The 14,177-nt window shown below is 52.2% G+C and overlaps 1 protein-coding gene across 1 annotated transcript in view; it reads right to left on the reverse strand.

Annotated features, from left to right (window-relative positions):
• The window catches only part of NEK6 (NIMA related kinase 6), an 83,511-nt gene that overhangs the window by 27,741 nt on the left and 41,593 nt on the right, over positions 1 to 14,177 (reverse strand). The window contains exons 5-6 of the mRNA XM_055324279.1: positions 5,973 to 6,113; positions 4,587 to 4,649 (exon numbers count right to left, since the gene is read on the reverse strand). Coding sequence (XP_055180254.1) covers positions 4,587 to 4,649; positions 5,973 to 6,113 — 204 coding nt within the window. The remainder of the gene's footprint in view (positions 1 to 4,586; positions 4,650 to 5,972; positions 6,114 to 14,177) is intronic.

Raw genomic sequence — 14,177 nt, forward strand, 5'->3', positions numbered from 1 at the left:
TAAAAACACCCATCTCCCTTCTTCCTCCCCACCCTCAATTTGACACAACCTTGTGAAATCTGGGGGAAAAACTCCAACCGTTCCTGGCACAAGAGCACCCTGAGTGCTCTGCTCTGTGCCAAAGCTCTGCCTCTGGCTCGACCACCGTGGGTGTGTGTTTGCCTGACAGGGCAGCACCCTACCAGCTGGAAGTCAGCCCCCACCTGGCTAAGGGGGACAGACCCTGGCAATTGTTTCTGACTCAAATGGACTCTTTCCACCAAAATGATTCCAGGGTCTGGGAAAGCAGAGGGGACCCAAGTACTCTGCCATAGTTTGGTTGGCCAAGTCCGCGGGTGCCTGTCAGCCGATATGCAGAGGCTGCTTGAACACACATATTCTAGAAGGCCTGGGAGTTGCTGTGACAGGGACGTGTGTTGATGCTGTGTGCCGACCTATGCCAGTCTTTGGATTCTGAAACGAGGGGGGAAGTTGGCAGAGATCACATGGCTACACCAACCCCTATTTATTCTTTTTTCAAGCCAGCTGTGGGTGGTGGACACCCCTCAATCAAAGCCCTAGGAGCCACAGATGGTCTGTCATTGGCTAAGCGTTTCCTTCCCTTGGCTCCACTCTACCTGCCCGAGTTCTCAGGCCCCTGCTCTGGCCAAGCCCTGACCCTGGTGTGGGTGGACCCACTACTGCCTACCCCTCAGCCAGCACCAGCCCATCATGAAGGGCTGTCCTGCTGGGCTGCCCAGCAAACATTATAATTATAGTCTTAGCTTCTACATTTAGGCCTATGATTCACTTCAAATGAATGAATAGGGGCCAAGGCTCACTCTTGACCATTTGTCAGTCCAGTTTCCCCAGCACCTGGGATTGGAAATCTTTCTCTCCTCTACTGAATTGTTTTGGTGTCCTGTCAAAAATCACGTTACCCAGGTTTAGTTTTGGGGTCTTCCTGGAGCTAACACTGCCCATCACATCAGCTGACCTCAGCACACATCACATCTCAGATAAAAAAGTTTATCCCAAATTTTATCCAAATATATTCCAGATAAATTTTTCATTTACATCAAAATATCAAAATGAATGGAATGCCAGCACTTCATAAAATTGAAAATGCTTTCCAACCTTAAATGCACGTTATGAAGTGCCAGCGTTGTTGTCGTTGTTACAAATGAGTCACTCTCCCCCCACTCTTTCACTCCCCCTCCCAGACCTTATCTCATGACTTCTCTGGGAAACCTTACACCCGCCTCAGGCAGGGATCCCAGAGGCCCACCAGGGTCATCAGCAGGCTGGGCATCACAGTTTTACAAATGACTTGGAAAAACTGGAAGGGGTTTTTGGGTGGGAATTAAAGTTTCAGTCAAGGAGGCTATTCCCTCCAGGTGCGGGTTCCTGGGGAGAAAAGGAGGAGGCCTCTCTCCCTGCTCCTAGGGCAACTCTGAGGAGAGGACATGATGTAAAGACTCCCTTGAATACATTGTCAGGGTACAGTGGCACAGATGGAGCCAAAAGGGACACCAGAGGTCAGCTGGGGGAAATCCTGAGGCCTGGAGAGGGAGGGAGCTGACTCTAGGACCAAGCTAAGCCCAGAGCCTGGTCCAGTACCCATGGGTTGCTGTCCACCCAGAGTCCCCTTCCCAGTCAGGTGATCCCAGGTGTATCTTTTTTTTTTTTTTTTAAGATTTATTGATTTTTTTTGAGAAAGAGAGAGAGAGAGCATGCACACATGTGAGACCTTGTGCACACATGCATACACAATTAGAAGGGGCAGAGGGAGAGGGAGAGAGAATCTCAAGCAGACTCCTCATTGAGCACAGAGCCCAACTCGGGACTCGATCTCAGGATGCTGAGGTCACAATCTGAGCTGAAACCTAACTGACTGAGTCACCCAGGTGCCCCTCAGGTGCGTCTTAAAGTGGACATGCTTGGGCTAAAATATATGAAGTGCTCCAAAGATGTGAGTGGTTGGGTTCCGTGCTTTGTGAGTGGGAGAGGGGTGGCTGCTTTGGCTTCATGGGGTTCAGGTAAGTCACACCTCAGGACCCATCTCCAGGGCAGCTCCTCCTAGCAGCCTCAGCCACCCTCTCTCTCTCCTGTGTCCCCACAATCCACACCCATCCCTCCCACAGCCTGGAGCTCCACAGGGTGGGGCTGTCCCTGAGGCCCCGGTCCAGGCCTGGCAATGGTGGCGGCTGCTGAGGGACAGACAACGGCCAGAGGGAAGGCAGGCAGAGGTCACAGGAATGGGCTTAGGTTCCCTCTTCAAATCTCTGCCGTCAGGGGCTCTGTCCCACCTGCAGCCCCTCTGGGGCCTGATACAACAATCTGTCTAGGATCTGTCTTCCCTGCTGGCTACTTCCTTGCGCCCAGGACTCAGCAGTGCTCACAACTGTGCTGTGTGAATGTAGAATCTATGCCTGTGTTCTGACAGGACCCACCTTCCTGCCCCATATCTGGTGGCCTCTGCACTGGGAGATTTGGGGTTCGAGTCCTGTTGTGAATGATGTGAGCGATGTCACCTAGTGGCCCCTGAGAATGGTGTTTCCCTTTGTTTTGCAGGAATCACCTCCTGCCCTCCCATGTCCTGTTGACTTCCCCTGGGCAGGCTGGGGAGTGGGAAAGGGCTGGCGCTAGGCAGCAGGCGTTACAACCATGATGACAAGGGCTGCATGTGACCGAGCACTTAGCACATGCCAGATGCTACACTGAACCCTTCCAGCCCAACTTCTAATTCCCTCAACACTTGCAGACAGTACTGATATCACTACCCCCTTTTCTGGACAAGGAAATTAAGGCCCTGCATGCTCAAGAGCTTGCCCACAGCCACGTGGCTGGTGAGTGAGGGGTGTGCCCACCTCCCAAGCCATGGTCAACAGCTCTTGGCCACACTGCAGCCCGAGGAAGGGACAGAGCCCCCCCCCCAGCAGGTGCTGGTCCCACCAAGCCTGGCCTACCTCACTGGAGCCCAGTGACCCAGAGCAAGCTGGCTCAGTGCCCTACTCATTGCAAGGGCATAGGTATGTTCTTGGCCACAAGAGGAGAGAGACAGCACGTGACTGGGACAGTCAGTCCCCCAGCTCAGGGCTGGGTAATCAGTCAGAGTCCTGAGATTACACCTGGATCCCAAAGTTGACCATCATGTACAATTTTTAAAACGTTACTTGAAGGGAATTTTTTTTACCTACGATATGGGGTTGACACCTCCCTACAAGCCTCCCTGACCAAATTGCCAGGGTCCCCTCCCAGCAAGTGCTCACAAATCACATTGGGCCACATCTCCCCTGCTTTTGGCCACATTCAAGTCCCACCTCCTGAGTGTGGCATCCGAGGCCACCACCCCCTGGCCTCCCCAATTCCACACTGTCAGGATCCTGCAGCAGGCTCATGTCAGCCTTCCGGGTTCTGGGACAGGACCCTGGCCTCTGCAGGGCTTCTCCTGCACTCCCTGGGCCCTGGGTTGGCCAGCATCACTCCAACAGTCACCATGGGCTGCTGGCCTGCTCCCCACTGCCTGGGAGTCGCTGAGGGTGGGGACTGGGCCTGAGAGCTGAGGGCAGACCCAGCAGTGCAAACCGCTTATCTGGAATCAGGCAGTAGGATTTCCGTGTCATTGCCACCAACAGCCCCACTGTACCAGAAGCTGCCGAGCTAGCCCTCTGTCTCATGGAAAGGGTGGACACCAAGTGAGCGCCTCCTGGGTGCTCTACTGTGCTGAACCCTCTTCAGATACCATTTTATTTAATCTTCTCCAACTGCCCACATCCCATGAGGCAGGTACTCTCACCACTGAGCAGATGGGCAAACTGAGGCTTCAGGAGGCTAAGTGCTTAAGGTCACACAGCTTATAAATAAAGATTAGGATTTGAACTCAGGCTCCTGGGCCTCTAAAGCCTGTACCATTCCTCCTCCTCCATCACCTCTGAGACCCCAGGTATGTCCTAAGCCTGGGGATAGGAAGTAATCTCCAGGAGAGAGCAGCCCTAGGCTGGGGCCAAGTCTAGTCTAGAAAGTTCTGTCGTCTCAGACTCTGGGGAGACCAATGAGGAAGCCAGCAGGGAGGGAAAAGAAAACACCTCAAGATGCCACCATCCCCGACCCCAGACGTGCAGACCCCAAGTACATCTGTCCTTTGTACAAGCCATCTCCAGTTACACATCCTGCCTCCTCTTTTGGGAGATCTGGGAAGAGCCCAACAGGATGACAACCTGGGTCCCTCCAGCACCAGGAACCCTACGCTCCACACCTGGCTATGGGCCCTCTCCAGCAGCCCAGGCTGGCCCTGCTGAGACAGCCCAGTTGGGAGCATCTCCCGGGTGGCAGGGATTTGGTGCCAGGCACTGCCATCCATAAGCAGAATCAGAATCAATGTGGGGCAAGGACAGACAGTCTGGGGGTGCCATGAGGGCTGGGAAGAGGTGGGGTGGGGTCCATGCCTACCCAACCAGGAGAAAAGAAAATGAGCCATCACCTTCAAAAGGCTGTTGTTTCCGAACCTAACAGGCTATGGGTCATGATGGCCATTATGTGGTCCTGTCTGGGGACCAGGCTGCCTCGAGGAAGTGAGGGGCTCCTGCTCAGCCCAGGGTGCTCACCTTCAGGAGGCCGATCTCCTTGACGCAGTCTTGCCTGGCTTTGGCGTCCATCATCTCAAATATCTTGGATGAGAGGAAAGAGAAAGGGTGGTTAAAACCTAGCTCCCAGAGCCCCCACTGGGAGCCACAAGGATGGGAACGTCCATCCTGGCCCTCCCACCTCCTCGCCGAGGGACCTCCAAAACGCAACAGGTGCTCATTGATGCCGGTTGCTGTGCCGATCACTCTGCACTGAAATCTCACAGCAGCTCCCATGAGGCAGGAGTTGCTGGTGCCAACTTACAGAGGAAGACCCAGAAGTCTAGTGACTCGCTGAGGTCACCCACTGGTAAGCAGCAGGCCAGGAAACATGATCTGGGGCCTCAGTCTTCACCTCTGGAAACGGGGCCAACAGCCTGGCCTGACCTCACAGGTGGTGACATGGACTGAATGAGAAGTTGCAAGCACAGCACCTGGTGCTGTGCCCCCTGGCACCACTGGCCCATTCAGTGCCTGTTCAGAGCCCCTCCTGACTCACGGCAACAAACAGAAGGTCTCCAGCACAAAACCCTGCATGGCACAAAAAAGCAGGACAAAGAGAGCCATGTGAGCCCCTTCCTGGAAGACAAATGGGCCTTTCTTTAGCAGAGGAGTCCGTCTCTCCTCTGGCGAGCTGGACCTGCCCATACAGTTTGCAGATGCCCAAAGAAACCATCATACCAGTTCACTGCCTGGCTCGTACCCGTGGGTACGGGCTTCTCTCTCCTGGGCTTCCTCTGCCCAGGCTGTTCATCTCATTCTTAAAGGACAAATAAGCAAACAGAGGTCTTGGGAAGCTCTGCTGGAGGATTTAAAGCCACTTCCTGCGGCAAAGCACTGTTCAACCGGGCCCAGTGGCTCTCATGGAAATGCTTTCTAGCTGGACTCTGAGGCTGACAATCCGCCTGCTTGAGCCCCTCCCTCTGTTTAGGAGGAACACAGAGACCAGAAAAGGCTCTCATCAAGCTCAGAGGCAACCAGCAAGTGCAGGACCCAGGGTGAGTCAGTGCGGGTCTGAGCCTGAGCTCCTCCTCAGCTCGCTCCTGGGCCGGGTGAGATAAATACTCACACCCCTGCAACTTTCCTGATCTGAAAAGTGGGGTGACTACCCTGACCCACAGGACCATGCTCAAGGCACGACCTGGTATACAGTGGTCTTCAATGTATGCTCCTTTTCCTCTATGGCTCACAATGAACGCTCATCATCAGAAGCCCACCTAATCCTTCCCATGGCCCAGTGAGCTGGGTCCTGACTTCAGAGGAAGGGGAAAAGAAGGAAGGGGAAAGAATTGGCCCAGGGCCACAATGTTTCGACACAGAAGCCAGCTCCTGTGATGTGGCTTTGACCTCATGGGGGAGTTAGCTCACCTGCACCTTCTTTAGAGCCACGGTCTTCCTATCCAGCAGGCAGGTGGCCTTGTACACCTCGCTGAACTGTCCTCGGCCTATCTTCTTCTCTATCTGGAAGTCGGCCAGCGAGCAGCGAAAAGACAAGGTGTTTGGGTGTCTCTGGAGGAGAGGGACAGAGGGCATCAGTGGCCAGCCAGGCTGCAATGAAGGGCCAGGACCTAAGCAGCCAGGGCCCCTTCCAAAACCCAGCAACCCCAGCAGCGCTGCTCCAAGGTGAAGGAGGGACCGTGACTGCCAACCTCACTATCAGAGGCTCCTTCACCCCCTGGGTGCTGCCCATACCACAACAACCCCAGTCTGCACATAAGAAGTCAGGGCTGCTGGTTTCTACCATGGCACTTACCACCACCCTTCATTACCTGATTGTCCATTAGTTTGCTTGTTTCTACCTCCTGCTCCCATTAAAGTGGCTCCCTGGGACCTTGCCCACCTTGCTCACTCCTGAATCCCTGTGCCCACACTGGAGCCAGCAAGCAAAGCAGATGAAATTAAGGTGTGAAGGACGTGACCCACCAAGGTCACACAGCAAGGGAGGCCCTGCTGGGTCTCACCAGCTCCACGGCCCCCCACATGGAGGCCCCAACCCTCACCCTGCAAGTCATTGTCAGATGTGGCAACTTCCCCTCCTGGGGTGGCCACTTCCATCTCAGAAATGAGAGAACTGAGCTTAAATCTGCAGCCTTACCATGCTGACCCCACTGGTTAGGCAAACAGATCCCTTTATAGTGACATGAGGAATCCAGACACTTCATGATGACTCTCCAGGGGTCAGCACTGAAACCCACCACCGAACAGTAAAACCTACCTGTGGATGAGGCTGCCAGGTGAGGCAGCAGTGGCCAGGTACCCCCTCACCATCCCTACAACATACGTGCAAAATGCTTGGGGGGAGGGGGAAGGTGAAGAGGGGGTGCCAAGGAAGGTGGGGTGGGGGAGGATTCCATGGCTCTGGTCTGCCCCACAGTAGCCTGGCAAAACAGGCCCTCCTCCTGCTACAGGCCCCACTGGCCACTCTAGGGGACCCTCCCTGGCCAGGTGGTAGTGCAACAACAGGGTCTCCCATGTAGAAGGGGTACAGAAACATTTGCAGAGTTCTTTTGGGAAGTAGGGGGTGGGGCAAGAAAACACTGAGAGCCCCACTGAAACAGGAAGGAATAAGTCTGAATTTTCTGATGTGAAAATGCCTCTTCCAGACTTGGTCCAGTAGCATCCATGAGGGTGGAAGATCAGGTATTTTATTGGGCTGTGTTCTGGAACTCTCCTTCACTGGAATACCAACCTTTAGACAAATAAGCCCTGGCGGGAGCCTGGGTCACTACCATCCTATGCAGGACATCTGTTCTCAGTCAACTTTGATTTTTTTCCTTCTGTTTCTTTACTACACGAATGGGTTCAATTTAAAGTGTGAAACAGGCAGAGATAAGGAAAAACGCACGCCATCACAGTAAGGCCAGGAATGTTAAAAATACCTGGTAGGGGGCAGCCCGGGCGGCTCAGCGGTTTAGCACCACCTTCAGCCCAGGGCCTGATCCTGGAGACCTGGAACTGAGTCCCATGAGAGGCTCCCTGCATGGAGCCTGCTTCTCCCTCTGCCTGTGTCTCTGCCTATCCTCTCTGTTTATTCTCATGAATAAATAAACAAAATCTTAAAAAAAAAAATACCTGGTAGGGTAACTCTAGGTCCCCACTTGACAACCAATGAGGAAGCCTTTAAGATGCCATGTGACTGGCCTGCCCACACTCCTCACACCTTTGCGATCCTGCTGCTCTGCTACTTTCTTCTGGTCACTCTGTCCTTCCACACTGACCATCCTCTTTTGCTCTCACTGGCCATTCTGCCCGGAATGTCCCTTGGAAGCCTCACCATTTATGTCCCTTTCACACGCTCCCAGCTCTTCTTCCTTCTTCGTTTCTGTCTCCCAGCATTCCTAATACGGTATTTTACTCAGTTACCTTGTCTGACTCCCAACCACTAGCAGGGATGCCTCGTAAAATGGTGCCTGGCATATTGTAGGCACTCAATAAACATTTGTTGAATGAACAAATCTTCACGTATACGGAGATGGTGTACTTTTTAAAAGCCCAGAATTGTGCAAACCTATTACTCTGAGACTTGCTTTTTTAAGGATGGATCTTTTCAACTGAAGGGGATTTAAATAACCACAGACTCTAACTCCACAGTAAGCTTGTTTCCAATCTGTTGTCACTATAAATAATGTTGCGATAAGCACCCTTATATATATTTCCTCATGCATATTTCCTGGGTCCCTGGCTGGTGATCTTGGGCAGTTACCCAAGCCACTCTGCCTCAGTTTCCTGTCTGCAAAGTAGGGGTGTAGAAGCATACCTGTCTCATAGGGCTGCTGTAAGGATCACGTGAGATTGCTGAACTTCTCCCCACCCCCCACACAGTAGGTGCTCAGTGGTCCTTATGAGTGACAAGCAGGGTGGAGCAGGAGAGGGGACCCCGAAGCAGCTCCTCCTCACCCCCACTCTCAGCCTTTTTGAACCTGCCCACACCCAGCTCTGTGCCAAGGAAACCCTCCTGCTAGAAGTGAGTGATGGAAGTCTGAGCCTCGCAGCCTGTTCCCTCAGCAAGGTAGCAGTTGGGCCAACCTTGACTCTCAAGTCTTGAGGCATAATTACCTCCCCTGGTGAGGGATTTGAAGACTCTCCCTAGTGGGAGCTGAGCTGGAGGGAGGGCTGGTGGAAGAGAAAGACTCATCTTATCCACCCTGTGCCAGTGTCTGTCAAGTAAGTTCTTTACTAACAGCAATTAACCTACCTATTTACTAAGCACCCATGTAAGAAGAGTGGGTATTTATTGAGCACTTACTGTGTACCAGGCAACATGCAGAACACTCCCTTCCCATGACCCTGTGAGTTGACAACATCATTATCCCCATTTCAGGAAACAGGCTGTGGGGGATGGAGGCAGTGACCAGCTCCAGACCTCACAATGAGTAATGGGAGAGATCTGAACCAGGGCCTGGGGACTCTGGAGTCTCCGCCCCTTGAGCTCTACCATGGGGCCTCACAACTCCCAGATTCTTCCTCTGCTTTTCCTTTGAGACCCAATGGCTAGCCAGGTCTATGCTTCCTGCTTCAGCTGGCTTCTTTCTTCCAGTCACCTGAGCCCCTGCCCCCCAAACATGGGCCTCTCCAAAAGTGCGCTCCTGTCGTAGTCCTTTCTGTATCCCCTGAGCTGAGGCTCTGACTTGCCCAGAACAAGAGCACGGGGCATGTTTGTCAAATGACACAAAGGAACATGCTCTAAGCAGCCTGGTGCACTGTGGGACTTTGTGACACAGCCACTGTCACTTCTGAGTGCAGCCAAAACCACATACCCTCAGAAAAAGGCAACTTTCTCACACCTGGAGGGATCACACATCTCCATGAGGCTAACGGCACACCATGGTGTGTTACGCACCTACCATGCAGCGTTACTCTGCTGGCTGCTTCCACAGATTTGGGAACTACACTCCCCTAACAACCCTGTAAAGCAGAACTTTTTAATCCCATGTCATAAAGAAGGGAACCGAGGCACAGTCACACAGCTGGCCAGTGGGGAGCTGAGACCTGAACTCCCTGACGATATATAGCCAGCTGTCCTGAGAGGTGACATGGGCAGCCCCCCCCCCCCCCCCGCCATGGGCCTCAGTTTCCCCACTGGGACAGTGACACGTTTGGGGGACGTGATCTCCTAGGGTCTCCACTATGCAAACACAGGGCTTTCAACCAACACTAGTGGCTGGAGTCCCCAGCACTCTCTTGTCCACCCCAGAGATGTGTTCCCAAAGGCCACGCTGCCCTACGGAAGCTCCTGGAGGATGGGTGGGGGTGACATCCCAGCTGGCATCCCTAGACTCCACTTGCACATCTGCATATGCAAGGACATGGATTTGCAATTCCTGTCACAACCCATTCAACCTAATTAGAGGAATGAGCTCCTTTGGAGGGGGCAGGGCAGGTTCCTCCAGGAGCAGCACCACGTGTGAAGGAGATACACCATCTGGGTCTGGGCAGGGTGGGGACACCACCACCCTCACAGGGGCTGGGATGGGGTCCTGTCCCCGAGTGCCCTCTGTCCAGGTTGGGAACACTGCAGAACACGGGGCACTGAGCCTGAGCCAGCAGAGCCCTGACTCTCACTTAACTCTGGGGCTGTGAATGGAAGGGGAAAAGGTGAAGGGAGCTCTTGCCCTATAAGGCCAGGCCTCTCTCTGCTGCCACCTCCAAGGAGGGCTTCCTCCCCTCCTGGGTCTGCCCTCAGCCAGCTCCACCCGTGCCCCTGCAGCTGAGTCCATTCACGACAGGGGTACCTTAGCAATATCAGCCCCAAGATTTCTCTGAGAATCCAGGAGATGATATTGGTGTCAAGGGTCCTGGGAGCTCTGAGCTGCTGGGCAAGCTTGAGGCCAGGGCGAGCTCCATGTTGGCTCCTGGGGAAAATCAGCATGAGCCTGGGGGCACAGGTTGGCAGAGGGGGGAACCACTACTCCAGTTCCCTCAGCTGAGACACTGATGCTGGGGTACAGAGGCCTGGGTTCAGATCCCAGATCTGGCACTTCCTGGCTGGGGCCATGGACAAGTATTCTGGGCCTCAGTTTCCTCATGTGTACAACTAAGGTAGTAACAATGCCTGCTTCCGAGGACTGCTGGGAGGTGGTGGTAAGTTACTGAACGAAGCCTCATATTGGAAGAGCGCCAGACTCAGTATTGGAAGAGCTACCTAGGCTGTCGCCGTCATTAAGGGTGTCTGCGGAGCACAGACCAGGGGCACAACTGCCTCCTAAGGGGCTGGGGACAAGCCGAGGCAGGGAGTCCACAGCTATTGCGACCACTGCCCACATAATCCTCACCCCACTGCAGGTCAACTTCAGCTCTGGGCTCTTTGGCTGTGAAAACTAAAATGAATTTTTAAATCTAAGAGTGAGGTCAATGATACCCGTGATGTCAGATGCACACTGGGGGTTTCAAGTATCCCATCTCATTTAGTCTTCATGGCCCCATTTTACAGATGAGGAAACGGAGGCTCTGAGGTCTTTAGCCATAATCACCTGACTGCAGTAGAGCAGTGACGCGGGCATGCCCCTGTAACCTTCTGACTTCATTGCCCCCTGCACATTCATTGTCCCCTGCACAGGTCATCCAGGACTGTGTGCCAAGGGACCATGCTAGACAACTGACTCATCTCGCCTTTCTGGGACTATGCTGATGGGAGCCCCTGAGTTCTCCACCAGAGGAGGAGCAGATGGGTGGAAGGCTGGGAGGAGGTGGCAGGGATGCTGATTGCACTCTGCTGCCAGCCCCAGTAGGCCAGAGGGAGGGGGTCCGCACTGCCCCAGGGGGAACACTATCTCAGAGAGGAACCTCTGGGAGCAACTCCCTGGACAACATGAGGCTCAGGGGAACCAGGAGCCAAGGAGAGGGTCAAGGTCCCCAGGTCATCTCTATCCCCAATCCCACGCCCCTCAAGAAATGTTGCCAACCTTCTCAGGCCAAGGCCGGACTTGGGGTGGGGGTGGGGTGGTACTGGTGAACCACTCCAGAACACCCCCACCCCGGCAAGCTTGGAGAAACCCAGACTCTCTTCTCCAAGTCAGATCAAATTAGGCCACAAACACCTCCCACCCTGTGCTAATTTGAGTTTAAAATGTTTGAACCACAATAAGCTTCAGTCATCAACAGATCCTTTTTTAAAAAAACAGGAGCATAAAATTACATGTTAAAAGAATAAAAATGCATTCGCCCAATTAATTTTCTGAAATCTCATTAAAAAATTTAGCCTGACTAAGTCAGACTTCTGACCTGAATTTTAATCATCTTTACACTGAATGGGTCTTTTTTCCCTGATATTTGCAATGCATCATTAATTTTAAGGCAACTGTTTCTGTGATTTTAAAAAGCATACTTCATCAGAATGACATTTCCTGTAAACGAATTTCACCTTTAAAGCCATCTGACACTGTGCATAGGGAAGTTCTAATGGATTCAGAATATGTGTATATCGTGATGTATTTTAAATCTGTGTTACACGAAAGAAGGGCATGATTTACAGAGAGTCCATATTGTCAGGCTCTTGCCAAGGCCGACCCCACTCAGCTCTTCATGATCTGGCTAACTTCAATCCCAAAGCTCATCTTACCTCTCAAAGACCTCACGACAACAAGCGGTGCTGTGGGGCCACAGGACATGGAGAGACATCTGGCTCTGCTCCTCAAGAGCAAAGCATACATGTTATTTATCTCAGTTCCCACCCCTGCAAAATAGAATTCTGAGTAAGACCTAGTTCCTAGCCGGTAGGAAGGTGGAAGTAAGTGCCAGGTATCACTGTGCCATGATTGTCCCAACCTGGAAGTCTACACACAGCTCCAAGAGCCAGGAACAATGGGAGTAGTGAGCAAGATGCCCAAACATGACAGTCACCTGATAACAAAACCTAGAATCATCTCAATGCAGTGGGTCTCTTAGGACAATTCCCACTGACTGAGCTCAGAGAAAGCTGAGCTTAAACATATGTAAGAGAATCTGGAACCAGTGCCAATGACTTACAAGCCAAGACTTGAAAGGCGAAAGCCGTAAAGAAAATGAGCCATCCCACTGGAAGTCTGGATACATCCTGGACTCTGTTCTCCCTCATCCCTTCAGTTACCAAGTCCAGTTGGTTTTCTCCCTGAAGTCTCTGGAATCTTCTCTCCCCATGTCCAGCTGTTTAAGACCACGGCATCATCTTACCTGGGGGACAGCAGTGGCCTCCTCATCTTGTCCTATTTTCACCCTAAGTGTGCCTTGAGCACCAGCAACCAGCAATCTTTCTGAAACCCAAGCTCCCTTGTCCACCTGAAACCCACTAATAGGCTCACCCTTCATTCACGATAGACTCCATTTCAGATGATACAGCCTTTCAGAAAAACCAGCCATTCCCCCAACCAAACAGTGGTATTTTTTAAAAGATTTTATTTATTTATTCATAAGCAACACAGAGGCAGAGACAGAGGCAGCGGGAGAGGCAGGCTCCCTGTGGGAAACCTAATGTGGGACTCAATCCCAGGACCCCGGGATCACAACCTGAGCTGAAGGCAGACACTCAACCACCCACCAAGCACTGGTATTTAAACACTTGCCTAACCTCATTGGACCTGCACCTTCAGGCCTGTCTCCTTCCTCTTCTTCCTGGGACATTCTCCTCTCCCCGCCTGTCCCAAACTCCTGATGGTTACCAGCCCACCTGTCATCTCTCTAGAGCTTTCCTTGTCCCACCCCACCCTCTGGGCTGCCTCAGCATCCGCCTGTCCCTCCGTGGGGCTTTCCACCTCTCACACTGTCTGTACTTAACTTCTGTGTGGGGCTCGTTGGCAGACCAAAGGCAGAAACAAGACAAGCACTTGCTGAACTTACAACACTTCAGCAAACACTTCTTGAATTTTAATAGCTAATATTTGGTCATTAAATCTTACCGAACTACCAATATTGCTTTGAGAAGATTTTCACAAAGATTTTGGCCTGTGTGATTCAGATCCAGAGGCAGCCATCCCCATCCCCAGAAAAGTAAGGCACATTCCTCTTTCTCTGAATAGGGCCCAATATAACTGAACTTGGCACGCCCTGGCAGGTTTGCAAAGACTTTCCAGATGGAAGATACATTAACCAGGGCTTTCTCAGACAAGAGCACCTTTCTCCTTCTTGGAAATTCACGTGGTTTTTAGTGGATCAGCTATGTTTCACTCCTGATGAAAATGCTCTGCAGCAAATTGGTAAAATCATAAAGCATGAGGCATTAGAGCTCTTTCTCTCAATTGCAAGCATGCATTCATTCATTCACTTAAAACCTCAATAATTCCACATGTGATTTCACTGGAATTAAATTAAAATACATGAGCAAATGTATTTTAATAAGCGGACAACTCTCATAGCTAGAAAGCTCCTTTAAATGACAAACTGCTAGCCTTGGGTATAAAAAGTTAACAAAACCAGTCTGAGTGTTTGCTAAGTTGTTCTTTCTATACTGTGGGCATTTCAGCTCTGGGCTCCTGAGCCATGAAAACTAAAATGGATGTTAAAATAGAAGGATGAGAGCACCTGGGTGGCTCAGTGGTTGAGCATCTGCCTTGGGCTCAGGTTGTGATCCCGGGGTCCTGGGATCAAGTCCCACATTGGGCT

The sequence above is a fragment of the Nyctereutes procyonoides genome, unplaced genomic scaffold (assembly GCF_905146905.1).
Source record: "Nyctereutes procyonoides isolate TBG_1078 unplaced genomic scaffold, NYPRO_anot_genome, whole genome shotgun sequence".
Classification (NCBI taxonomy): Eukaryota; Metazoa; Chordata; class Mammalia; order Carnivora; family Canidae; genus Nyctereutes; species Nyctereutes procyonoides.